We start from the raw sequence: 17,358 nt of genomic DNA, 5'->3' as shown, positions 1-17,358 counted from the left end.
AGCAATCTGCACGGTCTGCCCTGAATGGGGGGCCAGCTGAATGAATTGCAGATGCCTAGTCAAAGGAATGCATTTGATGGACAGCAAACAGTATGTGAGGGACCCTTTTTCTCAGCTGAAGATCTTGGGCAGCCATGGGGCTAGGACTAATGCACATATAAAATGCAGCAATGAAGGCGATGAAAGGCCCAGGCAAAGAAAGACCCAGCCAGGCTTGGCAATCTGTCACCCTCAAAACGTGAGATGCGGGGAAGCGCAGATAACGGGCGATTTATATGGACAAGGGCACATCAATAGATCTGATTAGCAGGATTGATTCCCATCCGTGGCTGGTTGTCCATGTCGAAACTGCGTTGATTGTCGGTGGCTTCGCGCAAGCTGCAGCCCGTATATGCGCGCATGCATAGCACGTGTCAATAAAGCGCTTTGTCGAACGGAATGATAGCGCTGGCTGGAATATTGCGACGGTAGCTGAAAGCTTGAGCTCAGCTACCATGCAGTGAACAAAGCGCAAAACGCCACCCAATGAAGTCGCTATTCATTCGTGATTCGTGGAGCCTGCCCATAGCTGCGCATAGCTACGTACATATCGACTGCTGCTGTCTCGGTTTGTCCATCTGCTTCCATCTGCTTCCACTGCTGAGTTGACACATTATATCAGTTTGCTTCTGTTCGAGCTTCAAGTTTCAGGAGCACTGGTTGATTCTCAGCTGATAGCATCAACGCTCGTAGGTACATAGCTTGGTCATGTGCGATCTTGGGCGCCATTCCATCCGGCCCTTCGTACCTAGTTTGCGATAATGGTCTGTCAAAACTGACGGTTTTGGTGACGTAGCGGTGGAAAGTAAAGAGATCAACTGTGATGTTAGAGGGGGAACCCTTGGTATGGGGGACGAAAGTCTGCTGCACCTAACAGATTTCTCGAAGCATTATAAATAGAAAAATGAGGTATCAATGCTCGATCTTGAAACATCCAGCGGGCACGTGGCATCTGTTCCTGTAGGCAGCCCTACATGTTCATTAGTCACGATAACGCTACCAACAACATTGTCCGTGCCATGCCGAGTATTGTAGCATTGCCCCAACTTGAGGCATGAGGCGTGGGAAATACTTTGCGTCTCCACTGCCTGGGGGAACGTTATCAGCGGTCTAGACTCATTGCAAAGGACAAGGAGATGCGTACGGAGCAGGTACATACTCATGCTTGTGGAATAAACTCCGGCACAGGTGAATCTCCGCGGGGGAGTGTGGATAATTACCTACCTATGTAGGTTGTAAGACGCGACACTCCGAGGCATACAAGGTATATCTTTACGACATCAACGGCTTTAAGCGTGCAGCCAGTTGTGTCAATGTAGATATATCTCGTAGATGTAGATATAACTACCTAGTAGATGCAGATAAACCTACCTAGGTACCTACTAGGTAGGTCGGTATGCCTTACCGTTGGGTACCTAACAGCGGATGAAGATATACCTAGTAGATGTCCTCTATTGATCAATCATCAGATGCTCTATCACAATAGCAATATAAACAAACACAAATCACCACTAATGAACAACGTCGCAACGAAGAGTGCGCTACTTGCAAGACTGACAGGCAACGCGGGAGCGAACCCGTGGAAGAATCCCGGCACCACTGCTACTACGCTCCAAGACTGCATCGCCGTATCGGGTACTCCGTATTCTGCTGTGAGGCTAGCTGGGGACCATACACCATACATGTGTACAATAATGCAAATAGTTTTGCAGGAAAAATGACAGAATCAAGAGAAGATTGGATGCAAGGTTCCTTGGTCTAGGACAAGTACATACTAGTGGGCGTATCAGGGAGACAGGGGGGGTCATACAAGGAACCATATTCTAATTGAGGAAGCCGAGCCAAGCGGTAGATTGATTCTTGGCACCTTCTAGAGATGTAGATCGGGACGCCGGGACAAGCAATGCATTGTTTGATAGCCCTGGTCCACGAACAAGCTTCCCCTTTCCGGTCGCTTGGAGATTGAATCTGCAGGTTCATACGGAGGACTCCGTACACCGGCGGTTATAATATTCGAGGGCCCGATTAGAAACAACACAGTTGCATTGGCTTATTTGACGCGGGTGGCTCCGAGGGACTAAGTAACTCCGAGAGACTAAATGATTACCTCAGTGATAACCTCACCTTTTGCTGACACCAAACACCAAATCCTTTTGCAACGGCTGTGTCGAGTGTCGATTCTGTTCAGCGCCCACGCTCGAATCATGTCCCCTAAGCAATGGCTCAACGCGACAATCAACAGCTTGCGCGGCTTCAATGTTTCTCAACGCCGATCGCCAGCCACCCAAGGCAAAACCGCGACACCAATGACGTCCGAAGCAAGGAAAAGTTTGTTGCTGCGGTGGATCATGGGTGAGGCACGGCCCCACTGGACAGGGAGAGGCGAAAACTTGGCTTTTTTGTCGCGCGCCCCGTTTCTGGCTCGGCTTTGCTCCGCCTCGAGCGTTACAGGATGGCGGTGATCCGAAGAGGAATGGGCACACTGTATGGAGACGGGGAGGACGCTGAGGGAATAGGATAATAGCTCAGGGGGGGGGAAGAGTTGCTGAGCTGTTCGTAGCGAGGTGGGATGTGGTAATCGTAAGAAGCCTAGGAGTAGTATAGTAGTCTAATATGGCATGTTATTGGGGCGTCAGTCCGTTGAGCAAAGGACGTGTTGGTGGTGATGGACTTGTCCCAAAAGCACATACATTCAAAGCTGCCCAGATGCGTTTGTCCTCGCCCACGCGCGATTTCTTCTTGAAAAGAGCTCATCTACCTAGTGCCCAGTATGGATAGTACATGTACATAGTAGTAGTCTGGAACCTGCGAGATGCGTCACGCCAGCATGGTGATAGGCAGGAGAAGAATATCGCCATTTGGCCTAGCCCCTGCATGCCGTCCAGTCTCTTTATCCAGCGGTCAAGGGAGCAAGCAGCTGTCAGACGGCCAGAGTTGCATCTAGCTTAGGTACTGTAAGACTAATTCTACAGACTACGACTAATACACGCAGCAGGTAGTGGTACATCAGATAAATATTACAGTATTACTACTGCCTGTATGTACGTTGTAGGGAGACGGGCGAAATGAGGCCCGCATTTGACCGTCCCTCACGGCATAGATTTGCGTGTGGGGAGCAGCGATCAACGGCGACCCAGGGGCTTTGTGTTTTGGTTTCAAGGCCAATCCAGTCCAAGAGTCAGTCGATGATGTCTTTTGATTGGATTGAGGAAAAAGCAAGAGGTTTTTTTCCCCTGAGTGTCACATACTCTTACATAGTACTACTGTGTATCGACACAAGGGAAAAGGGCCCTTTCTTCGGTCCCCCTGCCCATTCATGCAAAGGCACCGCATCTAATTAAAGCCATGCGGAATCTAGACTTGGCTTTTGGCCAGCGATAAGTAGCGCAAACACGCCCGTCCAAGCATCACATGCCTCGTCCTCCCGGATTCTCGTTAGCAGGCCAACTGAAATTGCGGGCCGCATCCATCGTGAGGCCTGAGCTGCCTCATTAGGCCCTGCCAGCCAACCAGAGCCAGGGCCAAGCTGGGCCTAGCGATTCCAGAAGACGGGGGATCGCAGCAGCGACTAGGGCGAAACAAGGCAAGCATCGTGGAATTGAAAAGCTTGTCTGCGCGGATGTCGACGAGACAGATGGGCTATTGAATATATGCATGTACCTTATTTGGACTTGGGTCTGCAGAGTACAGAGCAGAGACGAAACCAACGTTCCATTTCCTTACGTCTCCAGCTGTAAATAGTACCGGTACATGGCAGTTAGGCACCTTAGAACCACAGAGTCAAACACCTGTAGAATAGGTACCGCTAGGTCGCCCGCTTGGACGGTGACAGCAGCTGCTCAGCGCCGACAAAAAAAAAAAATACAGTGCCCAACACCCACCCTCCCTACGGAGTACTCCTCCGCTGCAAACCCTCAACGTACATGAACCTGCTCGCATAACACCGTCCGCCGCACATCCGCACCAGCTCCTGTTAATCATTTCCGTGCCTGCCATGTCTCGCTACCCGCCGCCTCTCACCAGCCTTGTACCCGTTGTCGGGCCCTGGCGTGTCACCGCCCCCCATGCTGGTCCAAAACACTGCCCCCACCAAAATCTTCCATCTTTTCCTCATCTACTCGTGCTCTATTACTCTATGCCCAATGTTCAGCCAAATCCCTGCCACAGTCCGGCCCTCTGTGGACCCTCTTTTCATCATACCTGAAATTCCTTTGACTCGGTTGCTGGTTTGGCCTCTCGTCTGCTGTCCGATGGCTTGAGTTCCTCCGAGGGATTGTGCTGTGCTGTTCATATTCCTCATCCTCTTGTCTGTCCGTTCCTGGCCCTGTTCACTTGTCTTTTGTCCTTTGCCTCTTCCATCTCTCAAAGTTTTCTTTTCTTATCTTCTCCTCTCCTTCTCTTCCTCAAAATCACCCTCTCTATTTGTCAATCTCTCTTCGTCGTTCATCTCGCGCATTTCCTTCACTCTGGCGAGCCATCGATACATGTAGGACTCGATTTCACAGAGAGCTGTTTGCGTGTTTGCTTGCTTTCCCCCGTGTTTCTCAACTCTCGAATCAAGCTTCCTCGAACAAGCCTGGTTGTGTCACCTAATCCACAGTCTCTTCTCCCCGCAACAGAGACTCTTTCGTACTCTTGACCCATTGCCTATCCGCCACCGATCCTCACGCTCGCTTCAACCCAAATTCTTGCGCTGGTCGATTTAGGCTTTTTACGAGGCAAGGCAAACTCCACAACTGAAATTGGCGTTGCGAGATTTGCGAAATCCAGTGCAGAGCCTCGTTGGCAGCACATGCTTCAGAGCCCGTCGACAGGAGACGGGGTGTGCAGACAACCATCGACTACCAAAATTTCTCTAGGATGGGTATCAAGATGCTGCCAGGCCCCCATCGATTTATCAGCATGAAGAGCCCAATTGTGCGGTCGATAGTTGGCGCTCTCTGCGTCTTCATCATCGTCATGGCCACCATGCACGACGACAGCCTTCACGTACGCTCCAAGATTCTCGAGCAAGCCGGCATCAGACCAGGATACAAATCACATCACAAGTCCCAGCAGCATCTCGACAGCAAACCTAACTCGACTCCCAACGTTAAAATGGACTGCAACGCCGACCATGCCCACCTAACCCAGATCAAAGAGCGCTACCATCTCGAGGACAGGTTTCAGTACATGAAGCGCTATGTCCGTTTCACTCGCAAAGACGGTCTCGAACGCAAGCGAATGACGAAGCTCTCTCAGAAACTGCTCCCTGATAGCTTCAGAACGGTTGACCTGGGCAAAGACGTCGGCGGAGGCGATGTGTGTGCTGCTCCCCTCGAGGTCGATGTACCTGCGTCCGGCTACCCTCGCAGCGTCGACGCGTCTGACTACATGTTCGGAGTCTCGACCACGTACAAACGCTTCATGGATGCAAACACGACGCCTATCAACGAGTGGATCTTCTGGCTCACCGACAGCCACGGCAACTCAAACGGCGGCAAGTTGCTACTCATGCTTCTCGATGCCACCGACGAACAGCTCCAGGAGGTGGCCAACATGCTGGGCGACGTGGGGATCGACGTCGACGTCTACCACTCCGACTCGTCGGTCGAGATGGCCGTCCGCTACCTAACCCTGGTGCCGACTCTCTACACCCATCCCGAATCAAAGAGCAAGAAGTGGCTGGTCACTTGTGACGACGACACTTTCTTCCCCAACATGCATGGCCTCGTTGACAAGATGGCCACCTTCGACCACACGAGGGACATGTACATTGGCACTCTGTCCGAAGACGTCGGTGCCATCGAGCGGCACGGCTCGCAAGCCTTTGGAGGAGCTGGCGTTTTCTTATCTCGGTCCATGGCCGAGAAAATCACCGGACATTTTGGCAACTGCACCACAAAGGCAAAGATTCTCGAGTCCAACTCCGGCTGGGGCCCTCAGGGCGACATCATCCTGCGCAAGTGCATCTACGAAAACACAGAGGTGCGATTGACCACACTCTGGGATCTCTGGCAGCTCGACTTTTTCGGTCACCCCAGCGGCTTCTATGAATGGGGAATCAAGCCGCTCTCGTTGCATCACTACCGTGGTGGAGGCTGGCACGTCGCCAAGCCTGGCCAGTACACCAAGATTGCTCATGCGTGCGGCGAAGACTGCTCTCTCATGCGATTCCAAACAACGGACGACTTTATTATCTCAGGCTATTCCATTGCCCACTACCCGCAGGGCATCACTTTTGATACCAACCAGTTGGAAGCCACTTTGTATGCTGCACCGGAGAACAAGGGCTGGAACCTCGACTTTATGTTTGGCCCACGGCGACAGTCGCTCCTCAAGACGGGGCGCAAGATATCCTGGGAGCTCCAAGAGTCCGAACTCCAATCGGATGGCTCCGTTTTGCAAACATATACGCGAAGCAAAAATGACGAGAGATGGGTCCACGCCGACAAAAAGCCAATGAGCAACATCGACGGCGTGATTGAGCTTGTTTGGATCCCTTCATAAAGCCACAAAAAGACGCAGTGCAACCTTTTCCCGCCCTCTCAGTCTTTGCTCGAGTCTGAAAGAGCGGCAAGTCACGTTGAACAGCTTGAGACAACGTTTTTCCGGGGTGTCACCATGAAAGGACGGACACGTTTCACCTGGGTAGTTGGCTGTGTGACTTACCCAGTGCCTAGGATGTTGTCCTCTTCCTCCCTGGACAAGGGCCTAACACACAGAACACATTGTGCCATCAACAGCTGCTTTTGATGCCAAAAGTCAGCAAACCATAGATTTTTCTTCTTTTACTCTGTCTTCTTTTCTCAAGGGCTGGCGTTTCGGAACTGGGTAGGCTGGATATCAATATCTACGTGCGTCCCATACAAAAGAGTCGGATGCAGGACATGAACAGCTCGGGGGTTTCATTGTTGAAGGTCACTGCGGGGGAACTCTTGTTTCCCTTTCTTCAATGACTTTTCTTTTTTTTTTTTTTTTCTTTTTTTTTTTTTCTTTTTTTTTTTTCTTCTTCTTTTTTTTTTCGCAAATTTTGCCTTCTTTCATCCTGGAACATTGGCTTGGGATGTATCATATCATGTAGATTTTGTCCTTTCGCGATGACGGCCTAGTGCAGCGCCGCATCGATTCGAATTATGCGTTGCAAGGTGGTTTGCAGGATCTGCAAATGATATGAGCCGGGACGAGACGGCGAGGTGGTGGAGGCCTGAGTAGATCGACTTTTAATGAAAGGGAGCTATAGACGATATGAATTTAAAATTTAGATGTCAATACCAGAATCTGGAGTTTCTGTTGTATGTATATCCATAATATTATACAAGAATCACCAGAACGCTGGCGCTCCCTTGAATTAGCCATAGCAGAACATGCATGTAATATGTTTGATGGGTTACAAAGGGAACATAAAATGAAGCAATGCCTACAGATACTACTGCGTACTAACCTAAAAGACTACCTTTATTCTCTACCTCCCTCAATGAAATATCCCTTTCAAGCATTAAATCACGGCATTTCCGCCCCAGTCAAACATGTTATATTTTTACATCACTGCTCCAGGGTATGTACGAAGCGACATGAGATGCAACACCAGAGCTCCCTCACTGCTGAGTCATCCATGCCCCTCTATGGATAACCCGGCAATGCCCCGCCAACCAGCCAAGCAAAAGGATGCAAATAGTAGCTTCCAGGCCATTTCATGATAGCTTCTTCCGCTCTTACAACTCCTTTCCGCCTGCTATTCGCGTTCACTCGAGGCCCGACAGCGGCCCGGCGCCCAAAATGTCTACGTAATGCAATCTCTCTCTCGTTGCTCTCTTCTGTGTCTCGGGCTTTCTAACCACTTGTCTGCTGCAGGCCAACCACCAACATCCTCTGCATTCCGTTCCGCCGGTCGCTTCACCTTTCGCTTTCGACGACGATTCGGCAGTACATCAACACCAAGTATGACCAGCACCCGGACATGTTCCAGTACGATCTCGAGGCTGTGGATGCGCTGCGCCGAGACGCCATCAATGTGCGGGAGCCGCACCTGAGCGGCATCAAGAAGCTGCAGGTGTACGCGGGCCAGCTTGTGTGGATTGGTGGCAAATTTCCAATCGATGTGCGTCACCAATTTGGGGGGCTTGGGGGTTTTACTATCCGGACGGATATGGCAGCAGTCCAGCAAAGCCCGAGGAGGAGGAGATGAGACAAAGGTGCCAGATGCTGATGATTACTTGGATTCTCCAGATTGGCGCCGAATTCACCTGGTATCCCGCGCTGGGCTACCATACCGAGCGACCGATGGCGCACAACAACCTCAAATACGAGCTCATGAATGTCCTCTACAATCTCGCCGCCTTGTATTCCCAACTGGCCCTCAATACTCCTCGAGGAGACACCGAAGGCCTGAAGTCAGCTGCCAATTACTTCTCCCTAGCCGCCGGCGTTCTCTCTCACATTCAGAAGTCCGTGCTTCCCGAGCTGCGCATGTCTGACCCGCCCGACGACATGGACCACAATAGCCTCGAATCTCTGGTGCAGCTGTTTTTGGCACAGAGCCAAGAGTGCTTCTGGCAGAAGGCTGTTATGGACGGCTACAAGGACGCTTCTATTGCAAAGCTGGCTGCGAGGGTTTCTGATCTGTACAATCTGGCTGCCGAGGCCGCTGTTAACAGTGAAGCTGTCAGCAGCCCGTGGATACATCACATGAACGCAAAGCATCACCACTTTGCAGCCGCCGCTCAATATCGTGCCGCGTGCGATTGCCTAGAGAAGAGAAAGTACGGTGAAGAGATTGCACGTCTGAAAGATGCCGTCCTCTGTGCAAATGATGGCATCAAAGAAGGTCGGGTTGCCTCTCTAAACAAGACAGTCATGGAAGATTTGCAGGCATTGAAACGAAAGCTGGAAGAGGATTTGAAGAGGGCTGAAAAGGACAACGACCTGATTTTCCTTAGTATGTTTTCGCTGGTATTTACTTGCAGCTGGTCATGCACTAACAGTCACAAAAAGATCCTGTCCCCCCAAAGGCCGAATTGAAAATACTTGAGAGAGCCAACATGGCAACCGCCAGAACGCCTCCTCAAGTGGCCAATCCCCTCGACTACCTGGGTGATCATGCTGAGCTTGGACCGGCACTTTTTTCGAAGCTGGTTCCGTTCTCAGTTCACGTAGCGATATCCATCTACGAGGAGCGCAGAGACCGGATGGTGAACCAAAACATCATCCAAGAGCTAGAGACTTTGACAGAAAAGATCCACACGCTTCTCAGCTCCATTGGCTTACCGGGATCATTGCAAGCGCTGGAAAAGCCGCTTGGTCTTCCACCGAGCTTGATTCAGCACGCAGAGGAAATTCGACAATCGGACGCAATCAACAAGATCCAAAGGAGTTTCGCCGATATTGATAAACTGCGGTCCAACGACTGGGCGATATTCGAAGAGGGTAAAGCAGCGCTGGCCGCTGAAAAAGAGGAGGATGAGCAGCTGCGCCGAAAGTACGGCACCAGTAGATGGCTGCGACCCGAGAGCCAGGCCGAGCCCAACGGTTCCAAGTTTTGGGCAGCAATAGGCGAAATCGGAGGGTATTTCCAGAACAGCGCCATCAGCGATGACGCTGTACGGGAAAAGTTCATGGCGAATAAGGAGCTGTTGGAAGTTTTATCGGGTTCGAACCAGTTTCTGATGAACTACGTGCCTGCGAGCGCCCCTGTCGAAACGTCGAGTGATTTGAAAGCATCCGTTGGGCGATTGCGAAGCGTATACAATGACATCCTGCGGTTGGAGAGTAGGAGAAGGAAAAAGGTCGAGAGCCTGAGGGAGGCAGCACGGCGCGATGACATTAAGCCCGACATTCTCAAGGAAGCAGCTCGCTTAGAGCGAACATATACCACGACACCATTGCAGACGGTTCACTTTGAAGAGTTTTTCGAGAAGCGATTAGACAAGCTATACGAGCCTGAACTTGAAGCCGTCGAAAAAGAAGCACAAGAGCAAGATAACCTCTTGATACTCATAGAGCGCTCAAACAGGGAGTTTGAGTCTCAGAAACGTCTCATTGATGGCAGGGGTCATCGCGATCGCGAACAGGTGCTGCAGAAACTCAACGGCGCGTACTTTAAGTACAAGGAAATCGGAACCAACTTGGAGGTGGGGAGAAAATTCTACAATGACCTCAACAGGATAGTTGCGAATGGTTTTCGAGATGCTGTCAAAGCCTGGGCGGCAGAGCGGCGGACAGAGGCGAAGAGGTTGGAGGAGTAAGTCTCCCTTACTGATGAGAACAATTATTGTCCACAGCTAACATGCCAATACAGGGAGCTCAATATGCCACCCCTTTCGAATCTCAATATCAATCACCAGCAGCAAGTTCAGAACCCATCTGGATTCGCAGTCCAGCCTGTGGCCCACCAACCAGCTCAACAAGATCAATACCAGCCGTCATACCAGCAGTCGTATCAGCAATCGTATCAACAGCAACCGCCACAGTTACAGCCGCAGTCGCAGCAGTATCAACAATCACAACAACAGCCCTTATTTTCCAGACCAGCCGTCCAGAGTCCCGCGGAGGCTTCGATACAATCATGGGCTGGACAGACGCAACAGACACCAATGCAACCACAGATGCCGCCGCAACCCGGACAGACCCCAAACACAATGTCTGGAACGTGGAACCCCTCCATGGGCATCAAGTTTGGAGGACCGCCAGCGGGAGGGTCACAGGGCAGTGGAGGGACATGGAGTGCTAATTCAGGGATTAGATTTGGTTGATTGATATATGTTTGGAATGGCTCGACATCTGACATGATGGAATCTATATACCAATACACATGTACATATACAGCACATGAACATATACAATATGGACATGTTTTCGTTGACGGGTTTCAGTTGCTTGATCATTTTGGATGCATACGAGTACTTGTATATGGGACGCTTACTGGAATGAATAAATGATTGGACGAGATCCGTCATCGTCCTAGGGAGCACGTAAACAGGGGCTGTTAAAGTTGACGGCATAAACCAGTATTTACTCGTAGCATGTGACGAGAACCTGAGGGTCGATAGGCCTCATACTGCATCTAGGCCGCCAATTGTAAGACTTCTGGGGAAGGATGTGGCGCCATAATTCGAGAGTAAAGTGAGACAGCAACGGTTTTTGTGCTAGTTCGATTAAAACAGAAAAGCGACTCGGTTTATGGTGTATTGATTGGTGTGAAAAAGGTCAATAAGGACTGAGGACTGGAAGATGTTGAACGCCAGCGACGTAATTTCTAGTTGATGTCTAAAGTGCAAATGATACAAGGTTGTTGTCATCTTGGGAAATAGGCTGTAGCAGAATGCGTTGATGTATGAGTAATATAGTATTGAAGTGTTGAACTCCTCCGCATGCTCTTTGCCCAAACCGGCTTCTTCTGCCATCTTGCATACTCGTGCGAAGATCGCAACTCTCCTCGCAGAATATGACGTCTGCCGCTTGAATTTTGATATTCTGATCGGCGTTGGATGAGGAAATGAATCAGAGTCTCATACTGCCCCTGCCAAGGGAGGTTGTTGACTTGCTTCACAAGATGGTATGAGGTCTCAAATGGCACCGCCATTCGCTTGCTCTCACGTTGGCTTCATTGCCTATGCGTGAAAATATTGAGGCTTACTTCTGGGATGTGGGTTGATGCTGATGAATACCAACTACTAACAAGTGATATAATTCCCCGCGAGTTGTGGTATGGAAACCGTTTTGAAGTTCATTGGCAGAGCCATTGCATTCCTGTAGGTTTCTTCAAACACGCTACATGTATGATATTACCTGGGCAACATTATGAAATGAATCAAATGTCGTCAACACTGCGATCCCTTGAATAGCATCAATGAATGTATAGGATGCGCTCACAATCTCTATAAAGATGGGGATATTCCAGCAGCAGACAGATCGCTAGCAGACTCAGATACATACGCTCCAGCGACACGAAAATACTCATAGTTCATCATAGAAGAAGTCTCAAAATGAGGTTCACCACCACCGTCGTCTCCCTCCTTGCGGGCAGCGCATTCGCTGCACCCACAGACATGTCCGCTGAATTCAACGCCGACATGGCTTCTGACATGACTACCGACATGTCCGCAGACGTCGCTGCCATTTCAAACATGCGCCTGGCTGACATGTTCAGCGAGCGCCAGCTGGCCGTGCTCAAGGTTCTCTCCGAGCACAAGCATGAGCTTGGCATGAACGAGAAGGAGGTCGAGATTATGGATACTTTTATGGAGGCTCTACACGAAAACATCCATTTCAATGACAAGAGACAGGTTGATACTACGGCAGCTGCCCCGAACACCACCAACACTACGGCTACTACGACTTCTGCGCTCGGAAACCTTGGGAGTCCGACTGACGCCTTGAACACGACTGCTGCGGGCGCTGCTACCGGGGCAACAGCACCAAATCTCGCAAATTCGACCACTGGAGCTGTAACAGGAACAGCCACAGCTACGCTGGCGGATATTCTGAAGGGCATTCCGGCATTGGGAAGTCTGCTGGCGGGAACTGGAGGAGCTACCAGTGGATTGAGTGGACTTACGAGTGGACTGGGTGGTTTGACTGGTGGCCTGGGAGGATTGACTGGTGGCCTGGGAGGATTGACCGGTGGCCTTGGGGGCCTTACTGGAGGTCTAGGAGGGCTAACTGGTTTGCTTACAGGACTTCGCAGGGGTGGCCTTCTCGGTGGTATTCTCATTCCTGGGATCTTGTAAATGGGTGCTGTTGTGAGACATGGCTTGGAGGATAAATAAAGGGATTGGTAAAAGGAGGGGATGGAAGGCTTGGATGAAAAGACTAGCGATGTGATGATTGGTATCATCTATGCATTATTTCTACTTCCCAGCTGAGAGCTTGCTATTTGATAGCACTGCATAATATGGTGGCTATGATCTGTGATTACCCATGAACTTCTCTTGAGAGACAGTGTTGTTAGCCAATAGCGTATCTCGAAACATGCGATTGGCATTAACTATGTCAATAGTTGATTATGATGGAATGAGCCTAGTCTATCTTTTTGATAGACTGCAGATGACAATCTCTTCAATTTGCGTCAACTAGTTGGATGAGGATCATCTCCTTCGATCAAGGTCACCTTTTGGATCGCGGCCGCCTGCGAATTCCTGCGTCCGCCTAGAGGACTAATACAATTTGTGGAAGTTAAGTGGAAGTATCACTTGAAGAGATGTTCCGCTTGCAATGACAATGCGCGTTTTTTATGGCAGGCGGTCAGATAAGGTTGGTCCAGTTGGTTGACGATGGCCTCACGGATGCTTCCGCGATGAATGACGAGTCAAAGGAGAACAACCATTGGAAGACTCGTTGCAACCCCCGTTTTCCAGGTCAGACAAAAACCTTGAGAAGCTACAAGAATCTCCCAACGCCAACACGTGGTGTTGGATGAAAGCAGAAATCTATCTTCCTCAAATACCACCTACTCAAACCCGGGCACTATATCGCATACAGGAAGCGATAGATGAGGCTCTGACCATACTACGTCAACGACTTTTGACTAATTAGCCTGCCATGATCGGAGCCGGTAAGTGTTGGCGTATATTTACGTATGTAAATCCAGATCTAACAAGTCTTGATCAGACTATATTAACTCCTTCCGACAACGAGCACGAATAACCCGTTCGCAGCGGCCAAGGTCTGGTTCAGACAGTCAACTCCCAGCACTGCAGCGGGAACCAATAACGGCAGCAGCCCCGATAACGCGAGCAGTGAGGTTGTTGAGATGGCCTCGCCGAAGAGGACTAGAGGGACACGAGTGACACTGATGAGGACTAAGGTTGCTGATGGAAAGTGTAAGTAATGTCCTAGATCATCCTCTTCTGGATTGGTTTGTCATGGGGGAAAGATTTCTTTTGCGCGAATGGGCGGTTTATTACATACCTATTACCCACTGCTAAGCCTGGCGTATCGGCTGTACAGCATCAAAGCAGAGGTCACTAATTATTCTCGCACTTTTGGGCATAGCGAAGTTTGTGGCGTGATATCAATCAATCGTGCAACTTGCTTGGGGTTTCGTCTGACTTGGGAGCAGGCGTCATCTGTCCAACGACGGTCTGAGGAGCCGCCAGGGTGAGAGTCTGCCATTGTGCTGTTGCGCGTTTGTCGTGTCTTGGGACTCGCCGGACAGCAGCCCCCAAAGCTGCTTGGCTCTGGGGGACAGTTTGCACGGTGACTGAGATACTGGTCGTATATTGCGCAGTCAGCGGCGCCATACCTTGACACGAGAGCGGTGGTGTTGCGTCGCAAGCTGGATTGCCGTCTTGAGAGATGTTATCGACGGTGGCTTGGCGATGATTTGCTGGCAGCGTGTGGCTATGGGGTCATTAATAAGGAAGAACAAGATAGAAGGAAAAGGAGCCGTTGAATAAGTATTGCTTTGGCGACTGTCCGACTAGCTGGCAGTGGCAATAAGGAGTGTCTACCAGCTGAAGTTCTCCCGACTTGGCTCGTCTCCAGATTTTGGATCATCGACTCAGTTTGTCGCTGAGGCATATTCTAAAATATCCCCACATCGCGAGCCTAAGGGCAGAATTACACCCAATAGCTTCGGTGGGAATTTGGACATATAACACCAAAGAGCATCTATGGGATATACTTTAGGTGTTAAGGCTTGCTGTAGATGTAGCTCTCCGCGTGTTGGACCTCCACAGTCCGGGAAGCAGTTGGGAAGGAAAAGAACCCGACATCTAGGTAAACTGGATAATCCATTTGTAGGGAGTGACTACATATTCAGCCCCCCATGTTCGCTGTTCAGCATTTCATTCTTAAATTTAAAGCGGCCTGGGCATTAATAATAGCAGATATTAGAGGAATATACGGAGTAGTAGATAGTAGCTATGGTAGTAGATAGTAGCAATAGTAGATGTACGGCCCCTGTTGAAGCTATCCCTATGGCCTTGACTGGATCGATCTTGTCACTCATAGCCTCGAACATGTTGACTACAGCAGTCATAAATGCCTTCATTCGATGCTGAGATAGAATCATCTCGTCGCGTAACTTAGAGAAATCGCGAACGTAGACCGTCGAGGCATTTGTATCTTCGAGGATAGAACGCATTTCGTCCATTAAATCGTCACAGCTGAGGACGTTGGGCTGCGGTTTCTCAGATGCCGTAGTACGAGCTGTTTCGGGAGTAGTGAGTGCCCATTGGCCAATCCTCTAGGCACCCGGTCAGTATACAGACAAGTGGTACAAAGCAGAGGACTTGATATACACTTACCAAGGGTGCCATAGCCCGAGGGAGAGTGGAATGTATCCATTGCTAGATATCCCAGGCCATAGTCACAGACGATCAGAAACAGCTCCTCCAGAAGAGGGAGGGCTTCAGTCGTTGTTGCCGCTCATCTAGGTCGATAATCTGTCAGCATGGGGATAGGAACGGTGAATGATGAAGGATAACCTTGGAGATCTTTGAATAAGCTTGGGATAACGTGAAGAGGTTGTTCAGACGCTATGGACGAGTATGTAGAGAACAAAGCGCACGGGGTCGAAGAGGGACGACGGCGAGAATCTACAGAAGGAATTGCGATGAAGAGAAGAAGAGAGAGAAGGAGGAAAAGTGGTGTAGAATGCAGCATAATAAAATAGAAGAAAAGAGAAGAAGAGAGAAGAAAGGAAAAGAGGGATAACGTCTTCAGAGCTCGATGCACGTGCGTGCCAGCTGTTAGAGGCTGATGAGAAAGGTGGGGGATTATATACCTACATGTACCTTACCTAACTATGTAATTTCGGTTTCGCTTCAGGGTACCACATAGTACTACATATACATGTCCGGCTCTTAAGGTAACTTGAACATTGAAGAACGCCCATCTCCTGCGGATGCATGTGTGAATGCATGTCTGGCGGCGATTTCACCAGTCTTGGAGCTACATTTTGCAAAAGAAATACAAGGTAATTCACTTTAGTTGCATGCAACCACAAAGTACTAGCTATGTACCTGGCGGGTGACTATCAACCGCTCTGCTCTCGATCCCTCGATATTATCCTCCTGTCAGTCCCTCCTTTCGACATATTCTAGCACTCTCCGCTTCACCCCCCCTTTTCTTTTTTTTAACCTATTCTCATCTCATCATCTTCAGCCAAACATCACCCTCTTGTGCTTCCTCTCCCTTTTTTCCCATGCGAGAGCGTCAAGGGCATTCCAGGAACCTCACATGCCAGTACTTCAATATGGATCAAGTACTACCGATGCCAGAATGTTGCTGAACGACAAAACATAAGAACCACTGAATAAAAGGATTTGCCAAACGTACCAGAGGATTTAAATAATGTGCTAGAATCATAGAACTGTCCAATGAGTGGTGTGACGTCTTGTAGGAGGTATTCTCAAATGACGTCCTTAGAAGGCAAAGAGTGTGACAATTTGTATAACTCGTATCTTTCGAAACAGAGCTTTAAAATTATCTTAATCCAGGTGTAGCCTTTCATAAAACCGGCTAGCACAATTTATTTCCCCAACCATATTATTAACGAGTGAACATTTATAGATGTATCGCATATAATACCTTGTTGATCCTTGTTGATGCTGCACTCTGATTGGGCCGCTTAATCTCTTAGACATGTTTGTCCTTGAGCTCAATAGCACTGCCAAGTGATCCTTATAGTTTATACGGAGTAGCTCTCGTTATATTCAAGTCTAGTAGCTGGCGCAAAGAGTCTGGTGCAAAGAGTCTGGTGATAATAATGCCCGGCACCGTCGATAGCCCAGAGTTGCCCTTCTAGTGTCGCTTTCCTTCTTCACAAGTCGATTTCTGATAATTGTCTAGTATCCCTCTGCCACGGCAATAAGCGCTTCAGGTATCTACGCACAATCTACTGCTCGACTGCTGCAAGGTCAACTCGTCTTGATGAGCTCCTCATGTCTCGCTCCCTGCCTCTCAATCCTCTTTCCCCTCTTCTCGCTTCCATTTTATTTTTCCGGCTCAATTTCACTCCTTACGACCAATGGCAAAATGGCCTACAGAAGTTCCAGAAGTTCTAGAAGCCAACGAGCCACAGGAACCGCTGCTGCCACCATCAAAGAGATATCGGGGCAAAAAAGGTTCCCAGATGGCCCAGAGACTACAGGTTAATGGGCCTAGGGTTTAGATTGTCTCATTTATTGCTTGATCAACGCTAATGGGCAGCTTGTAGCTCAAGTCAAGTGCGACATCTAATTAACTTTCTATATATCCTGCTAATAAGTGTACTGGTCAGTGGTGGGTTCGGGGGAAGCTGCAAGACTTGTCCCTCTCTGGGACTATTTTAAACGCCAATTGCCGTAATAATGGAGGGGCGTATGTTGGTACCTCTATCGAGACCCGTAAGTTTTC

The 17,358-nt window shown here is 49.5% G+C and overlaps 4 protein-coding genes across 4 annotated transcripts; 3 read left to right on the top strand and 1 right to left on the bottom strand.

Annotated features, from left to right (window-relative positions):
* Window positions 1–4,911: 4,911 nt before the first annotated feature.
* TRIVIDRAFT_39944 (glycosyltransferase family 31 protein) lies at window positions 4,912–6,528 on the top strand (the record flags this gene model as incomplete). Its single annotated transcript, XM_014095060.1, has 1 exon — window positions 4,912–6,528. One exon carries the CDS (start codon window positions 4,912–4,914, stop codon window positions 6,526–6,528), a length of 1,617 nt encoding a protein of 538 aa, XP_013950535.1.
* Window positions 6,529–7,797: 1,269 nt separating this feature from the next.
* TRIVIDRAFT_228157 (uncharacterized protein) lies at window positions 7,798–10,769 on the top strand (the record flags this gene model as incomplete). The annotated part of the gene is made up of 5 exons (XM_014094954.1): window positions 7,798–7,805; window positions 7,873–8,119; window positions 8,248–8,956; window positions 9,013–10,258; window positions 10,316–10,769. 5 exons carry the CDS (start codon window positions 7,798–7,800, stop codon window positions 10,767–10,769), a joined length of 2,664 nt encoding a protein of 887 aa, XP_013950429.1.
* A 1,233-nt stretch (window positions 10,770–12,002) lies between these two features.
* TRIVIDRAFT_206874 (uncharacterized protein) lies at window positions 12,003–12,746 on the top strand (the record flags this gene model as incomplete). The annotated part of the gene is made up of 1 exon (XM_014094953.1): window positions 12,003–12,746. One exon carries the CDS (start codon window positions 12,003–12,005, stop codon window positions 12,744–12,746), a length of 744 nt encoding a protein of 247 aa, XP_013950428.1.
* A 1,287-nt stretch (window positions 12,747–14,033) lies between these two features.
* Window positions 14,034–15,278, bottom strand: TRIVIDRAFT_228155 (uncharacterized protein; the record flags this gene model as incomplete). Its single annotated transcript, XM_014094952.1, has 3 exons — window positions 14,034–14,358; window positions 14,979–15,205; window positions 15,267–15,278. 3 exons carry the CDS (start codon window positions 15,276–15,278, stop codon window positions 14,034–14,036), a joined length of 564 nt encoding a protein of 187 aa, XP_013950427.1.
* Window positions 15,279–17,358: the final 2,080 nt, after the last annotated feature.

Source organism: Trichoderma virens, assembly GCF_000170995.1.
Source record: "Trichoderma virens Gv29-8 chromosome Unknown TRIVIscaffold_91, whole genome shotgun sequence".
Lineage (NCBI taxonomy): Eukaryota > Fungi > Ascomycota > Sordariomycetes > Hypocreales > Hypocreaceae > Trichoderma > Trichoderma virens.
This window is presented reverse-complemented; position numbering and strand designations above follow the sequence as displayed.